Here is a 17,120-nt window from a genome sequence, read left to right as displayed (position 1 = left end):
AGTAACAGAAATCCTAGATGTTGGTCTGTTCTACTTTAGCCCTGAGCGAAAAGGAAGGCTTCAAACTCGACGGCTACGCCTCGTCGGTGCACTGCGGAAGACGTCTTCCGCCGAGCCTAAATGTTTGGGTGGTCAGCATGGATCAAGATAATGGAGTTGTATTTATTTGCGTCAAGGGAGTGAGAATAGATAAAGGGTAGGGATCAGTCGGCTATCTAAGCGTCTAGTTTAGCGTCGGTTGGTTAGGTTAGTTACAAGGGTTGTGGGAGTTGCATTAAAGGATCTCGTTCTAACTCCACACCAAAATCTTTCTAAGCCCTCACGATCCTGCTACGTATTGCTAATGCTAATGCGGATACATGGATAATGGGCCACTGAGGATGGGTTTCAATGCATTTGCACTTGCTTCTGCTTATCTCAGAAAATAGACTCGTCTCGGTAGCTCGGTCAAGCTCGAAGCGGTAGACGAGACCTTTTGATCCGTCTTGGCCTGCAAGGTCCCCATTGTTTATCATGGCAATGTTTCTGCAGGACCGACGGGAGAGGACCGAGTTTCATCAGCCACGGCGAACAGACTGTGACAACTCTTCGTCGTTTCTACATGTCCCTGTTACTGACATCTCTTCCAACTGTCACCTTCTAAACAAAGTTCTGTGCACTACTTACGGCTACTCTACCATCCAACGTCAGCGAAAACAATGGCCTGCCGTCTGTATCTTCACCCGCTGGTCATATCGACAGCCCAGCAGTTCTTCTTTATCTACATCGCAGGCTTCACATCCAGGAACTCGGCTCTGCGTCCAATTGGCTTCATACTCTTCCTCATTTCCACTTTCGTGGCACTTTCCTCTTTTGAGGATTTCATCGAACCACCAGGATGGGTCTCGAGAGCCATCATATCTGCCTTTCCTCAGATCTCACTGACTTACTTTGAGCGCATGATCGTGCGCAAGATTGCGTACGTCGATGATAGACAGAAGAAGGACCAGCCTGCTCAATCGAGGTTTGCAGAGTTCCGCTCACGATATGTCTTTGGACAAGAGGTTGCGTCCTCGATGAGAGGACTGGGCACGGCGTGGGAGATCAGGAACATCCACAACTTTGACTCTCGTGATCCTACCTATGTCCCATCTGCGACACCATTTGTATGCATCAATCTTCTAAAGGTGCTGCTCTGCTTCTTTGTTCACAAATTGTGTATCACGACGCAGTTGAGTCTGAACAAGGGATACATGGCGCCTGACTATGTACCCGTGTTTCGTCGTCTCGGTGATGTTACCATGGAGGAGTTGCAAGTTCGTTACATTGCAACTGTTACAACCGTCGTGTCAATCTTTTGCTTCATCCAGGGCGGTTACTCGCTCGCTTCAGCCGCTTCGGTCATTATGAACCCCAAAGCTGTCAAAGATTGGCGACCGATTTTCGGTGAATTGTCCGAATCGTACTGCCTTCGACGGTTCTGGTCGTAAGTTTCGAGCCTTTCTCTCCGCGACGTTACACAACTGACAGATGTAGAACCTTTTGGCACCAGGGCCTTCAGAACAACCTTCGAGGTACAGCGACATGGATTGTCAAGAACGTGTTTCGTCTCAATTCTTACTGTTTAACCTCGAGATACCTCAAGATTCTCCTTGCATTTGCACTGTCAGGTCTCGTCCATGTCCCCAGTGACATGGGAAGTGCAGTACCAGCAGCCAAATCTGGGGCCATTCAGTTCTTTTCGACGCAATTGATTGGACTCATGCTGGAAGATACATTTGGAGACATGTTCCTTCCTCTCTGGAAGTACAAGTCTACTAGGGTTTTGGCAAAGTTGGCTGGATACTTCTGGGTTATTAGTTTTCTTGCTTGGTCGGGCCCTGTGAGATGGTTCCCTGTAATTCTTCAGCAGACGCCTGAAACTGAACTCTTTAGACTGAGCGCATTTAAGCCTATGGCCAAGGTTATGACCTGCTTTTAGACTATAGACGACATTTGATCATAGAAATAGTATATTTTCAATTTGATTATTAAGTCTATCATATTTAACCGTTTCACCTTTAAAACCGGCAAAACCCAATTGCTCTTCATGTGAAAGCCTGTCCAGAAGAGATAAGGCGGGCAGCTTGATTACAGGGCTGTAGCGGTGCTGGAGCCATTGAATTAGTGCTGCACAGTGGAAATTGGGCTCTATAATTAGCGACGCCCACTGTAACTTGGCAGGTCAAAGAAAGTACTTAAAATCGCACCGTCCATCCAAATGTACATTCACCCTCTTACTACATATACATATTCACAATACACACAGATCACCATCATGATCACACCTCTCCAGGCCATCGGAGTTCTCTTGTTGGGTTACAGTGGCCTCTGTACTGTACAGCTGCTATGGAACTACAGAAAGGCCAAGGCTATCGGCCTTCCAGTGCTCATCACACCAATTGATCCTGTACGTCAAGCGACAGTCACCTTGGGATACGAATACTGATCAACAACAGTCAAACGTGCCTTATCTACTCTGCTCCAGCTGGCTGGAACCTCTGCTTCGAAAGATTCTACCTTTTGGACTAGGAAACTTTGTTGAGTACAACAGTCGCGACTGGAATTACAGCCAGATCCACGGTCTTCAGGAACGGATTGGTGATACCTTTATCATCGTCAGTCCTAAGCAGATCCGTGTCTTTACAGGCAACGCCAAAGCATCTGATGATCTCTGTCGCCGACGCAAGGACTTTGTCAAGGCTGTAGCTCTTTACAAGCCACTTGAGATCTTTGGTCGCAATGTTGTAACTACTGAGGGTGATGACTGGGTGCGACACCGAAGAATCACCACCCCTCCGTTCAATGAGAGAAACAGCGCGCTCGTATGGGATGAGTCAAAGCGACAAGCCACCGACATGCTCAACATGTGGGCTTCAAACCCCAAGGGCGTTGTTAATCCCCAGAGCGATACCATGGTGCTGGCTCTTCACGTTCTCACAGCTGCTGGCTTTGGCAGAAGCTACAAGTTCGGAAGCGGACTCGAGAGCGAACTGGAGAACCACAGTCTCAGCTATCGCGACGCCCTCAGTCTGATCCTCGGAAATCTCTTTACCGCCGTCTTTACAGCCACCCTTAATCTCCCCACCTGGATGCTGCCCTCCAAGTTCAAGAAGGTCCAGGATGCTGTCATCAACTTCCGTCAGTACATGGCTGAGATGGTCGCCGAGGAGCGTGAGGCCATGAACGCCGGCGCCGAGGAGCAGGATAACCTCATGAGTATCCTGGTGCGCGCTTCGGAGAATGAGAATAAGCAGGGCAAGGGTGCCCGCCACTTGACTGATACTGAGATTTACGGCAACCTGTTTAGTTACAATCTTGCCGGACACGAAACCACGTCCAACACCCTGGCCTACGCAACTGTCCTCCTCGCAGCGAACCCGGAATGGCAGAAATGGGCCGCTGAAGAGGTTGACCAAGTCACAGCAGGGGTTGATCTGAAGGACCTTGACTACGAAACTTATTACCCTCAATTGAAGCGCGTACTCGCGATCATGGTAAGTGAACTCTCCCCAGTCAATTGACACACTACTAACACGCCCAGCACGAGACACTGCGATTGTTTGGAGCAGCAAGAGCTGTCCCCAAGACTACCATCGTGGACCAGGTTCTCAAGGTTGATGGTACTTCCTACACGATACCCAGGAACACCTTTATCGGCGTCAACCTTGCAGGACTGCACACATCATCCGCATCATGGGGCGACAATGCGCTGGAATGGCTCCCCAGCCGTTGGATCACACGGGATGAGACAGAAGGCGAAAAGATGACTACCATGCCCACAGGGGCCTTCCTCCCTTGGGCCGCCGGACCGCGTGTCTGTCCAGGCAAAAAGTTCTCTCAAGTGGAATTCGTGGCCGTGCTCGCATGTCTTCTCAAGGAGTACACCGTGGAGCCTGACGCAGACGGTGAAGGCGACCTCAAGACTGCGGCGTCAATGGCGCTCATGGAAGAGGCGAAGCAATCGAGTTTCAATTTCCTGCTAAAGGTGAAGCACCCTGAGAAGATCAAGCTACGGTGCGTGCGGAGGGGAGAGAACAAGGCTTAGTTTAGGTAGCTAGGTAAGCAGGGGTGTGTACCCAAGGAAGGACTGTTGGTTGGTAGGGCTTAGCTAGGGGGAGACTAGGCTTCGGATACTGTACCACTGGGCAGGGAGAGGCTCCATTGTGGAGTGTTTCTATTATACTATGTGCATACAACAATGTTTTGTCGCGTCACGAAACGGATCCGCTCAATCAATTTCTGACTCTGTTGGTTGTCTCTGACCCTTCTCTACCGCACAGACAGGGTCCTGTCATCATCAGCCTCCATTGCCATAACTGGGTCATATCATGATCTACGCCTTGGACTGGTAGACTTGCTGAGATGTGACCCGCTCCAATGACTACGTGTCAGGTCCCCATGTGAATCTAATCCTTTCTCGAAGGTCTCCGTGATCCACTATCAAGAATTCTTTTTTTTATGTATGTATTTTTATCACGACGGCTAATCAGAGTTGCTGTACTGTAATCTAAACGCTGTGGTCAAGGTTTCTTTTTTCCTTCCTTTCGTAGCATAGCCCTGCCTGGTGATACTTGTAACGTTTGTTATTGGAGGACCTTGAAAATCGCTCATCCCTGTCTAGCATTTCCTAACCCCTGTCCTGTTTCTATCCCTGTCGTGACATGTGATGACCAGCTATTTGCACTATATTTAGTATAAATTTTAAGGTATTTAGTAAGCTTTATTTTTCTATTTAAGAAGTAGAATTTTCTTACTTTTAATAGAGAATTATAGCTAATAAAGCTATTTTTACTTAAATTAATATTAATTTAAGCCTATTTAATTAGCTATTTAATAATTAATCTTATTACTAATTATTATTTATAAAGATATTTTTAATATACTTTTTAATTAAAGCCTAATATTATAATATTAAATAATAACTATAGCCTTATAAAGAATACTTTTATAAATATATATCTATAGAAATATAATTAAAATATAAATAAAAATAGTAATTTATTAATACTTTATAATATAGTATTTATATAGCTATATATATATATTTATATTTTATTTCTAAAGATTATAAATTATAGTTTTTAACTTATTTAAGCTATATTAAGACTTTAAGTTTATTATTTTTTTTTTCTTTTTTTCTTTATATAATATTATTAATAGCTTTTATTTATAATAATAAGCTTTAAATTTTTTTTTTTTTACTTATTTAAGCTTATTTTTTAGCCTTATTATATTAATATTAAGATATAATTTTCTTCTTAAGATTTTAATAATTTAAATAATTTTAATTAATATATTCTTTATTATATAAGTTTAATAAAGCTTATAATAGTTTATTTACTTATTTATTATATAGAATATAAAAAAAGCTTATTAAGTTTAAACTTAAGCTATTTATAATACTTTTATTATATATTATAAAGCTAAAATTTAATAACTTATAGCTTAAGTTTATAAATCTCTTATTATTAAAGCTATTAAATAATAGTTTTCTTAATAAGCTTTATAATAGCTTTCTCTTTATTTTTTAATTAAATTCTTTAATATTAAAAAAAGATATTTTAATAATAATAATTATATTATATTAAACTAGCTTATACTTAAGACTTAAGCTTATATAAATATTATTATATTTAATAAGAAAATTAAAATCTTTAATATAGTTTAAGTTTATATATAATATCTCTTTTTAATTTAAAATTATTATACTTTTTTAATTTATTAATTTAACTTAAATATTTCTATAAAGTCTAGATTTATTATTCTTTTTAATATCTCTATAAGAAGTATATTTTCTTATTAATTTAATATTTCTATATATTCTAGGCTTTCTTTTTAAATTTCTTTTTAAATTCTTTTTATTAATTTACTTATATATCTTATTAAGTTAAAGAATTTTAATTAAATAATAAGCTACTTTAAGAGTATATATATTAGCCTTTATTATTTAAATTAAAGCTTTAATAAGAATATATAGGCTTTTAAATATAATTCTACTAGAAATTAATTTTCTTTTATAAATAATAATAATAATTTTATATTTAATAATAAAAAGTATTTTTCTTTTAGCTTTAGTAATTTTAAAGAACTTAAGCTTTTTACTCTTTTTCTTAGAATTCCTAAGGTATTAACTATATTATTACCTATATTAATTAAATCTCTTTATATTCTAGTTTAATAAAATAGCTCTTTTTAAATACCTATTTAACTTAATATTACTTAAAGTAATTAAAGTATTACTTATATACTTTATACTTTAATAAATTATCCTTTATTAAATTAATTTACTAAGTATTTTAAAATATCTTATAAAAAATACTTTAAGAGTCTTTTTATTAATAAATTATATTTTATTAATTATATAACTATTTATAAATTAAATAAATATTATTATTATTTTAATAATAATTATTACTATAAGCCTATATAAGTCTTCTTTTAAGTAAATTTATACTTTAAAGTATTAATTTCTTAATAGCTATAATATTATATTCCTTTTTATTATATACCTTTATAATATTATTTATAATTTAAATTTCTAAACTTTATTAATTAATAAGATTAAAAAGCTTAAAAAAATAAAATAGTTACTTTTAATTTAATACTTATAGCTTTTCTTATTAATATTTACTTATCTTAAGAAAAAAAAGAGTATAAAATTGCCTTAAAGTATATTATTAAGTTTATAAATAACCCTAAGTATTTAGGTTATTATTACCCTTATAAGCTAGCTTATTTAAATAAGAGCTAATATAGATATATTATTACTAAGGAATCTAGGTTATTATATATTATTATTTATAAGAAATTAAAGACTCTTTATAAAACTTAAGCTAGGTTATAGTATTATTATAAGTATAAAATTAATATTTATATATAAGCTTTAGTTTATAAATATTATTAGATTTACTTAATCTTTAATATTAAAAGCTAAAGGATAATTAAGATAGCTATAAATAACTAGAGCTCTTTATTTTTAATTAATTTAATATTTTATATTTAATTTTAACTTATAATATATTTAATAGTAATATAAATAGCTTAAACTTCTATTTTAAAAAAGCTTTTATTAAACTATTTACTAATATATCTTTTATCTATAAGTAAATTATATTAAATAACTTTTTTATAAATTTTTACTTAAGCTATATATTTTAAATATCTATATATTATAAATAAATAGCTATTTTTATACCATTATTAATTATTAAATAGATTATTTAGAGATTATTATAGTAAATATCTTATAGTTTTTTAAAATTAAATTTAATATTTAAGAATAATCTCTTAATATTTATTATTTCTTTTACTATTTACTTAAAGGCTAAAAGTTTAACTTTTATTATTAAAATAATAATAATTATTTATTTTAATACTTTTTATAAAATAAGACTACTAAAGAGGCTTATTAAGAAACCTTAAGATAACTTCTTTAAAGCTTAATTATTAATAAATAATATATTTAATATAATTATAAATACTTTATTATACTTTCTATAAATAATATAGTAATAATAAATTAAATAAAGATATTTAATTATTTAATTAATTATTTTTTAATAAATTTTATTTAAGTTAATAAAGAATCTAAAGAGAATACTTATAGTAAATATTATATTTACTTTAATTATAATAGTTATATATAGTATAAAACCTATCTTTTCTTAATAAATCTTAATTTCTCTTATTATTATTTAATTACCTCTAGGGGTAAACTTAAGTAATAATATAAATATTATTAAATAACTAAGTATTTCTTATATTTTAACTAAACCTATTTATAATTTTCTTAATATATAAATTATAATATAAATTAATTATATAATTTTCTTAATTATAAATTATTTAAATTTTAAGAAACTATTTTATCTTAGGCTTTATTATAAGCTTAAAGCTCTATTAAAGTCTTTTTATAATTCTATTTACTTTTAAAGGGCAGTTTTAATAATAAAAAATTAAGATATTATTAATAAAAAAGATTAAATATACTTTCTTATTCTTTAAGTAAAAAAGGTATAATTTTTTTATACTTTATTTAAGCTTTAATCTCTATAATTTAATAAAAAAAAGTATTAAATTATAATTTAAGTAAATTATAAAGACTATATAATACTTATTATAGCTATAAAAGCTTCTCTTTATACTTAAACCCTAGTAGGAATTAATAAATTATAGATTTAAAGTCTTTTTTCTATTTTATATTTATAAATATATTTTTAATATTAAATTAAAGAATCTTAAGATTAAATTTAATTATAATAGCTATTATTATTTAAAATAAGTATATAGCTAGAGTAACTATATAAATACTTTCTAGAGAAAAAACCTCTTAGAAATTACTATATATAATTAATTATACTTTATATTTCTTAAAATAACTTAATTAATTATACTTATAAGTAAATATTTATTTTATAAAAAATGGCTTTTCTTTTATTTTTAAATAGTTAATTTCTTTTTATATATTTAAATTTTATAGTAAATTTACTTTAAGTTAAGTTATTACTATAAAGGCTTCTTTAAAGGGATATTTTAATATTATTTTCTAAGAGCTTAATAGTAAAAGGAATTAATCTTAATAATATTTTATTAAATTTATTAATTTAATTAGTTTTTTTTAAGTTTCTTATTTTACTTTATAATCTATTACTTTTAATATTATAAAAAAGATAATTTTAAGCTCTCTAGGTATAAAATTTAAGTTTTTAAGGTAATTAATTATAAAGATAATTAAGTAAATACCTTTAAGAGGTTTAAGAGTATTTTATTTATTAGATTTAACTTAATCTTTATATTATCTAAGATATATACTTAATTATATTAATAATACTTCTTTTTTTTAATATAAAATTATTTTTTTTCTTTTTTATTTATTAAATAGCTTAAATAGAATTATATCTTTTAAGCTTATTTATATATTAAATTACTATAATATATTATTATTAAGTATATTATTTTATATCTAATATACTTTTAATCTTTTTTCTTATCTTTTATATATACTCTCTAAGGATCTATATATATTTCCTAAGATTTAATTTAATCTTAAAGATTAATTAGACTTTAAAATAATAGACTTTAAATAATATAAATTAAGAGATATAATTTTAAAAGCCTTAAGGTATTTTATATTCTTTTTTCTTTCTAGAAAACTATTTAATATTTTAGAAAAAGTAATATTTATTTTTTTATTAATAAAAACTTAATTAATTATATAATTAGCTATATTATTAATAGTTATTAATATTTCTTAAGTATCTATAAACTTATTTTAAGTATTCTTATTATATTTATAGATATTAAATATATTATTACTTAATATTATAATATTTAAGATTATTATCTTAAAAAGAATAAGCTTAACTATTATTTAATCTCTAAGTTTAAAATAATTCTTACTATTTAATAATAATTTTCTATATCTAGGTTTAAATTTAAGTAGATTTATACTTTAATTATTTAAAGTATTTAATTTTAAAGTAAAGAAGCTATATTTATTTAATCCTTATTATAATATACCTAGGATAATAATATATTCTTTATATTATATATTTAGCTTTAAAGTATTTCTTAATATTTAAAGTCTTATTAATAGTTAATTTAATAGTAAAAGTAATAAAAAGCTTTTTTTCTTAATTATAATTACTTATATAATAAATTATATTACTTCTTAAGCTTTTTATACTTTTTAAGCTTTAAATTAAGTATTAATTACTCTTATCCTTAAGTTTAAACTTAATAGTATAATTTAAAGTAATATTACTATATTATTAATATTTTAATTTAATTCTTAGTATTAAATAACTTAATTAATTAATTCTTATATTAAAAGTAAGATTTTACTTTTAATTTTAAGTTTATAGAATATCTTCTTATTAAATTAAATATTTCTTAAAATAATAACTTTCTTAAGTTAAAGTATTTAAATCTTATAAATATATTAAGATTTATATTTTACTAAGTATTTAATATATACTCTAAGGCTTACTTTAAATACTTATTATTATTTTCCCTTTTTATATTCTCTTATAAGTAAATAAGCTTTATAGCTATAAGTATAAACTCTATTTTAATTAAGGTAAAGGTTAATATTATATTTCCTTAATAATATTAAAGTATATTTATAAAACTATAAGTTTATTACTTTTAAAGGAAAAATGCCTTAATTCCCTTTTTTTAAGCTTTTATTTAATAAGTAATCTATTACCTTTATACTTTCTAGCTATAAGGTAAAAATTAGAGATACTTTATTTAATATAGTATTAAACTTCTTTATTATCTCTTTATTTACTTTTTTAATTTATCTATTTAATTTATATATTAATATTAATACTAAAATAATATTAATACCTTTAAAGTAAGCTTAAGCTTAATAATTAATATTTCTTAATAAATATATTATAGCTTATTTATTATTATTATAATATACCTTAATATTAATATTATACTATCTTATAATAAACTTATTAAAAGTATAAATTATATTAAAAATAATAATATTAGTCTTATTAAGTTATAATTATATAAAAATTATTCTATTAAACTTATCTATAAAAACTAAAAGATAGTAATATCTATTATAAGTAGATTTATATTCTTAAAGATCCTAGTAAATTATCTTAAAAGGTTATATAATACCTTATTTAAGGGATTTTCTATTAACTATACTATAGGCAGTAATTTTAATATATATTTTATAGTTAATTTACTTTATTTTATTAATCTTAATTCTTTATACTTAATTTACTAGTTTTTTTAAAGCTTATTTATTAAAATAATTAAATCTTAAGTATTATAAATATTTATTATTATTTTTTATATAAAATAGGTTAAATAAAGAGTAAAAATACCTTATTTAAATTATATTATATATAACTATATATATTATTAATATTAATATTAATATACTTAGTAATAATTAAACTATAAAAAAGTAAATAAAAAGAGATTTATATTTAAAGAAAATAAAGTTATATTAATAGATTATATTAATTAGAATCTTATTATTATTTAATATACTTTAATATAAAGTATAATTATATTTAATAAATTAAATACTTAATTAAAAGATCTTAGCTTTTAATATAATATTATAATAAAAACCTTTAACTATATATATATCTTAAAGTATAAGGTTATTAACTTTTTTTTTATTTTTATTTTAAAGAATTCTATATATAACCTAAGTTTTAATTCTTAAGATAAAGAAACTAGAATTATTAGCTTTTATACTTCTTTTAATATAAAGTATAAAAGAATTTAGTTTAAAAAGGTTAATATTATTAATAAAGTATATTATATTATAGTTATTAAAAAAGGTATTCTTAGAAAGTAAATATAATAAGTAACTATTAGTATATATTATAATTAAGTTTTATTCTTAAGTAATAAAATTAAGATTAATTTAAATTAAAATTAAATTAAAAGCTAAGCTATTACTTATATTACTATTTCTATAGCTAGAATTATTATTAAATTAAGCTTTACTTTTAAGCTTATTATAAAGATATTATTATTATAATTTTTAAAGTTTATTTTAAATAGCTTACTTATTTTCCTTAAATATTATATAAGCTCTTTTATAATTAATAAAAATCTTTAAAGTAAACTTAATATAGAAATACTTCTTAAGATCTTAAATATACTTTAGCCTTTTATATAAATAACTCTTATTTAGCTTATTCTTTTAATTAGAATTATTATTATAATTTAATTTTTTTATTAAAATAATAAAGAATATATTAAATAAGTTATTTTTATAAAATTAAAGCTTAATAGAAAGTTCTTAAGTATAATTATTTATATTTTTTATTTTCTTATTAAATTAAATTTAATAATTAAGTTTATATTATATTTATTTTACTTAATTAAAAGTAATTTATTACTTAATAGCCTTAAAGAAATTATATATAGTAAAATCCTTAATTATTTCTAAAATATTAAAAGCTATATATTATATATAAATAGAATTCTATTAATTAAATTAAATTTAAGGGTTAATTTTTATATATATTATTTCCTAAAGGTAGCTTTAATATTAAGCTTTAATTAAGTCTTTAACTATATTATTAAAGGAAATAAATTTTTCCTTAAGACTATAAATAATTTATTTATAAATAAATTCTTTTTTTTATTTTTCTTAAGTTTTATTTTAATTATTTAAAGTATATTAATATTAATTAAAATAAAAATCTACTTTATAACCTTATTAAGGATATTATATTATAATATAAATACTTTAAAGTTAATATTTATAGCTTAAATTAATATAATTTAATAGTTTATAAAAGCTTATTTTTCTTTAATAAAGATTTTTATTATTTTTATAAAAAAGAAAAAAATATAAATATTATTTTTTAATTTATAAAAATAATCTTAATAGGCTTATTTAACTTTATTATATAATTAATTTTATATTCTTTTTATAAAATAATTTTAAAATTAATAATATTATTATATAAATAGTTTATTCTATTTAAGTTAATATACTTTTATATATTAAATAAATTAATATAAATTTTTAATATTTTTATTTAAAAAGCCTAATTTTTAAGCTTATTAAGCTTAATAAGCTTAAAATTAAAATCTAAAGATATTATTATTTAAAATAAATTATAATATTAAATTTAATATAAATTTTAAAAATATTTATAGAAAATAAAAAAAAGAGATTTTTTATATATTTATATATTTAAAAGAATAAAAAGTTTTATATATTAATTAAGATTATTATACTTTTTTATTTATAAAAAGGAAAATTTATAATAAAAAAAAATTAAAATAAAAATAAATATTATAAAAATTATTAAAAATAATTCTACTTAGGCTTATAATTATAATAACTAGCTATTTATACTATATTTAATATAAATTTTAAGGTATTTAATAAGTCTTATTTTTCTATTTAAGAAGTAGAATTTTCTTACTTTTAATAGAAGATTATAGCTAATAGAGCTATCCTTACTTAGATTAATATCAGTCTAAGCCTATCTAATTAGCTATCTAATAACTAGTCTTATCGCCGGTTGTCACTTGCAGGGGCATTTCCAACATGACAAAATGCAGTCAGCAAATCTGCGGGCCGTCGCAACACCATTTGGGAACTTCGGCTCTTGAAGGACTCACCAGGCGTATTGGTGTTTTTTTTCTTCTTCTTCTCCATGACACATGCATTGGTCAAATTACGGTAGATGGCAAGATGAGTAAGACATGACATAAAATTGCCCGCTCAAGAAAAGGAGGGGGCGTCGATGATCGAGATGATCTGCATACAACCCTCAGCTTTGGTTATGGTCCTCCAGGTTCAAGTGACGGCGTTGACGATAAACCTGCTCATGATACGAATTGTACTTTGTCTTGGATGACTTTGCATTTCTGTATCAGATGCCTAGATAAACATCACGAACACGAAGCTTACAGCGGCAAGAACCAAGAGATTATTTCCAAGACAAAGGCCGCATGATGGAACACACCCTGAAGCAAGGACATGAACACCATCTTTACCTGGTCCAGTCCACGATACCCTATCAATACTCTGCAACAGATCCAGGTTAGACCACGGCTCGCTCGGTATGTGGATATGGAAGTCGCTAAGACCGACGAGCCGTGCCTCCTCGTAGGATCTCGACTGGCGCCGAGCTGACAAAAGAGGATGGTGAGTGAAGTTTGGTATCTGTCTCTACCTAAACGAGATCCTGGTCCATGATAAGCTCGTCTGGCTGTGCAGTGCAGTGCAGTGCAGAATGTACATACACATGTTCCCCGTAACTTGGGTGCCATACCAAAACCAGCCTTGTCAGGATGGATGGGGGTCGTACCCAAGCTCGGTTCAGACATGGAGTTTGCTTGTTTTGGAGCCCACGCTATTTATGGGGTCGTCTAACCTGTCATCAGGTCCTTGCATAGCATAGTTAATTAATATTCCATGCCAAAGACGAAAAAAGAAAAAAAGATCAAGTCGCACTAAAACGATTTTGAGATTAAACTATACCTTCCCATCACTTTGGTCAAAAGATGCTCTTCTTTAGCGCCCCGCCGTTGAGAGACACCATGTCCGTCTTGAGTTCAAACATCAGTTTTGACTTCAATTCCACAAACATGAAGATCAATCACTTTTTCGAAACCTCTCCCACGGCCTACGCCCTTGTTTCTCTGCTGATTTTGCTTTTCTCAACATATTGCATCACCAATATTCGATATTCACTGCAGAGACTTTCCAACAGACGTTATCAAGGCAAGGAACCTTCAACACTTCCTTATGGAGTCCCTTTACTTGGTTCAGCCCTTGGGTTGATGCGTAATCCACACGGATTCTTCAAGTCTATTCTGTAAGTCTCTATCCATCTTTCGATTTATCTTCACAACTAACATCTTCCAGTAAAAAGGTTGACAGTGGAGAACCGCTACGAATGCGTCTTGGTCTTGACCATTACTACCTCATTCACGGAACGAGAAGCGTTCAACAAGTCTTTCGATGTTCCAAGGAGCTCACCTTTGAAGAATTTGCTCTTCGGGTTGCTCACAAGGTCAAACGTCTCCCAGAAAGAGATGTTGCACTAGTCTCAAAAGACAAGTCAGGCTCGGCACGAGTCCCTTTGATAGAGGCAAAAGAGGAGGATCGTATATGGCGAAAGTTCCACGAACTTTACGAGCATCACCTTATTGGGTCTAGCGCAGTTTCTGGTCTCACAGAGTTGTTTGTCGGTTTGATGAACAACGAGCTCGACACTGTTGCACTTGATGGACCCATTGAGATTGGTATCGATCAGCTTCTGAGAAAACACATGTTCAGGGCGTCGACGATTGCTCTTGCTGGTCACGGCGTGTTTGATGTTGATCCCAACTTTGCCGACGTCTTTTGGGAGTACGACGTGGATTTCATGCCTCTTCTCTACGGTCTCCCCAAGATGCTCTACCGCAAGGGCTGGAACGCCAGAGACAAGTGCCTCGAGACTACAAAACAATATCTCGCAAATGCTTGGCAAAACCTTGACTGGCGAGCTGCCAACGAGACCAACCCCGAATGGGAGCCCAACTTTGGTTCCAGGCTTGTCCGTGAGCGAGAGGTGGCCATGGAAAAGTACGGTCTCGGCCTAGAGGGAAGAGCATCTTTCCAAATGGGTCTCATCTGGAGCATCAACTCCAACGCTATCCCCATGACATCTTGGATCATTATTGAAATTCTCCGCCGGCCAGAGATTTTCAAAAGGATCAAGGAGGAAGTCGCCATGGTTTTTGACAAGGAGAGTAAGCATATTGATATTGCGGAGATGAAGAAACTACCACTGCTCAACTCAGTGTATCTCGAGTGTCTTCGCCTCAGATCTTCTGTTTTCGTTGTCCGCAAACTACGAGAGTCTATTGAGCTCGACGGGTACACACTCAAGCAAGGAAATCTCATCCTTGCACCATCATACCTGGCTCACAGCGCTCCCGAAGTATGGTCAGGTTCTTACCCACCAGAGGAGTTCTGGCCTGAGAGATTCATCAAGAAAGGCTCGGCTGTTATTACGGCAGGCAACTACTTCCCCTACGGAGGCGGCGTAGCCATGTGCCCTGGACGTAACTACGCCAAGCAGGAGATCTTGGCAGCCGCGACTCTTTTCTTTGCACACTTTGATGCCGAGCCCCTACGATTCGTGGATGACAATGGCAAGACTTCTGACAGAGGACCAGAGGTTGGCAATGGAGCCAGGGGTGTTGCGAGGGTTGATAGGGATATGGTTGTTCGATTATGGCGCGCTTAGGATTATGTTACTCAATACCATTTGGAATTAGTCAGTTGAACTTGCAGTTTATTGGAATATACGTATATCATGACATCTTTACACAGTACCATCTATCTAGACTAGTCTTTGAATTACAAACAATTATCTCACTCTACAACTTTCAAAGTTCCAATCACCGAGTACGAAACCAGTTGATCCTGAGGCCGTACAACCCTCGCGGCAGGATACCCCCACGAAGGAGTCATCCAATACATGTAAGCGATAACCCAGATGTAACCGAAATACTTTCTCATGTTGCCTCCCAACCCCTTTGAAATATGCTGGACGCCGTCCTCGCACATTATCGCCAAAGCGGTTACGAGGAAGTAAGTGACGGCATTCGACTCCTGAACAGAAATGCCAAGAGCTCTGTCAGCGGGATAATGCAGGGCTCCTGAAATGAAAAAGCTGACGATAAGCTTGCAGTACCGGGCAATGACTGTTCCCCTTGGCATGTGAAGCAGGCCGTGGACGAGGAAATCACTTATGCTGGTAAGATGACGTCGCAGCGTTTGATGCCAAAAGTCACCCCAGAAACGCCTGACCGTGTAAGCATCCGACAGATGACCCCAAACGGGGGGTAACATTCGGACAGGGTAGAGACCCAAGATAAGGTACACGAGTGAGAATACGCTGTTGACAAGGTGGATGACACAAAAGGTGTTTACCCAAAAGCCAAGAACGGCGAAGAGACGGAATAGGGCTTCCTGTGCGTCAATCTCTCCCAATCGGGTGAGAAGCAGCTCATTCCGGGGAGACATGAGGTTCTCCAGGTCTGGTGGCGGTTGGTTCGCGAATACGTCGAGAATCAAGTAGCTGAGGGTGGCATTTTTGACATGTCTCAGTATTTCTTGGCGGCGGGACGGAACGAGAGATGGCGCGACGGCAGAGGATGACCAAGACGGGATTTTGGAGATCTGGTTGACTGTGCCGACGCCACGCATATTCCAAAGGTTGCTTACGCCAAAGCGCAGCCGAGTTGATGTAGTAGACGACGACGTGGGGGATGGTTTCTTGGCGGTAGTTTCCTCATCATCAAATGACAATTGGGTGAGGCACAAATCGTCGAATGATTTGAGACACTGAATCCACATGCCAGTTGATAGCAGAGCAATGTGAAGTCGGCTCGGTAAGGCATCATCAATAGCCTGATTGAATATCCAGGTGAGCCAAGCGACGACCAAGGCAATCACTGGACGAACAAGGTTGTTGGGAGCTGTGAAACCGAGAGCAAAGGCAGTCAAGGCCTGGGAGGTGGCCGCAAGGCAGAGGGCAGTTTGAGCCGTCATGGTTGTGGTGACTTGGTGATAGTGGCAAGCCTCAAAGAAATGA

The 17,120-nt window shown here is 31.1% G+C and overlaps 3 protein-coding genes across 3 annotated transcripts; 2 read left to right on the top strand and 1 right to left on the bottom strand.

Annotated features, from left to right (window-relative positions):
* Positions 1-698: 698 nt before the first annotated feature.
* FPOAC1_002262 (uncharacterized protein) lies at positions 699-4,066 on the top strand (the record flags this gene model as incomplete). Its single annotated transcript, XM_044846844.1, has 5 exons — positions 699-1,465; positions 1,516-1,831; positions 2,288-2,428; positions 2,478-3,515; positions 3,563-4,066. 5 exons carry the CDS (start codon positions 699-701, stop codon positions 4,064-4,066), a joined length of 2,766 nt encoding a protein of 921 aa, XP_044712760.1.
* A 9,968-nt stretch (positions 4,067-14,034) lies between these two features.
* On the top strand, positions 14,035-15,767 carry FPOAC1_002261 (uncharacterized protein; the record flags this gene model as incomplete). Its single annotated transcript, XM_044846843.1, has 2 exons — positions 14,035-14,348; positions 14,399-15,767. 2 exons carry the CDS (start codon positions 14,035-14,037, stop codon positions 15,765-15,767), a joined length of 1,683 nt encoding a protein of 560 aa, XP_044712759.1.
* Positions 15,768-15,895: 128 nt separating this feature from the next.
* On the bottom strand, positions 15,896-17,077 carry FPOAC1_002260 (uncharacterized protein; the record flags this gene model as incomplete). Its single annotated transcript, XM_044846842.1, has 1 exon — positions 15,896-17,077. One exon carries the CDS (start codon positions 17,075-17,077, stop codon positions 15,896-15,898), a length of 1,182 nt encoding a protein of 393 aa, XP_044712758.1.
* Between the last annotated feature and the right edge of the window lie 43 nt (positions 17,078-17,120).

This window comes from Fusarium poae, chromosome 1, assembly GCF_019609905.1.
Source record: "Fusarium poae strain DAOMC 252244 chromosome 1, whole genome shotgun sequence".
Taxonomy (NCBI): Eukaryota; Fungi; Ascomycota; class Sordariomycetes; order Hypocreales; family Nectriaceae; genus Fusarium; species Fusarium poae.
The sequence above is the reverse complement of the archived record's forward strand: the minus strand, read 5'-3'. Positions and strand labels throughout refer to the sequence as shown.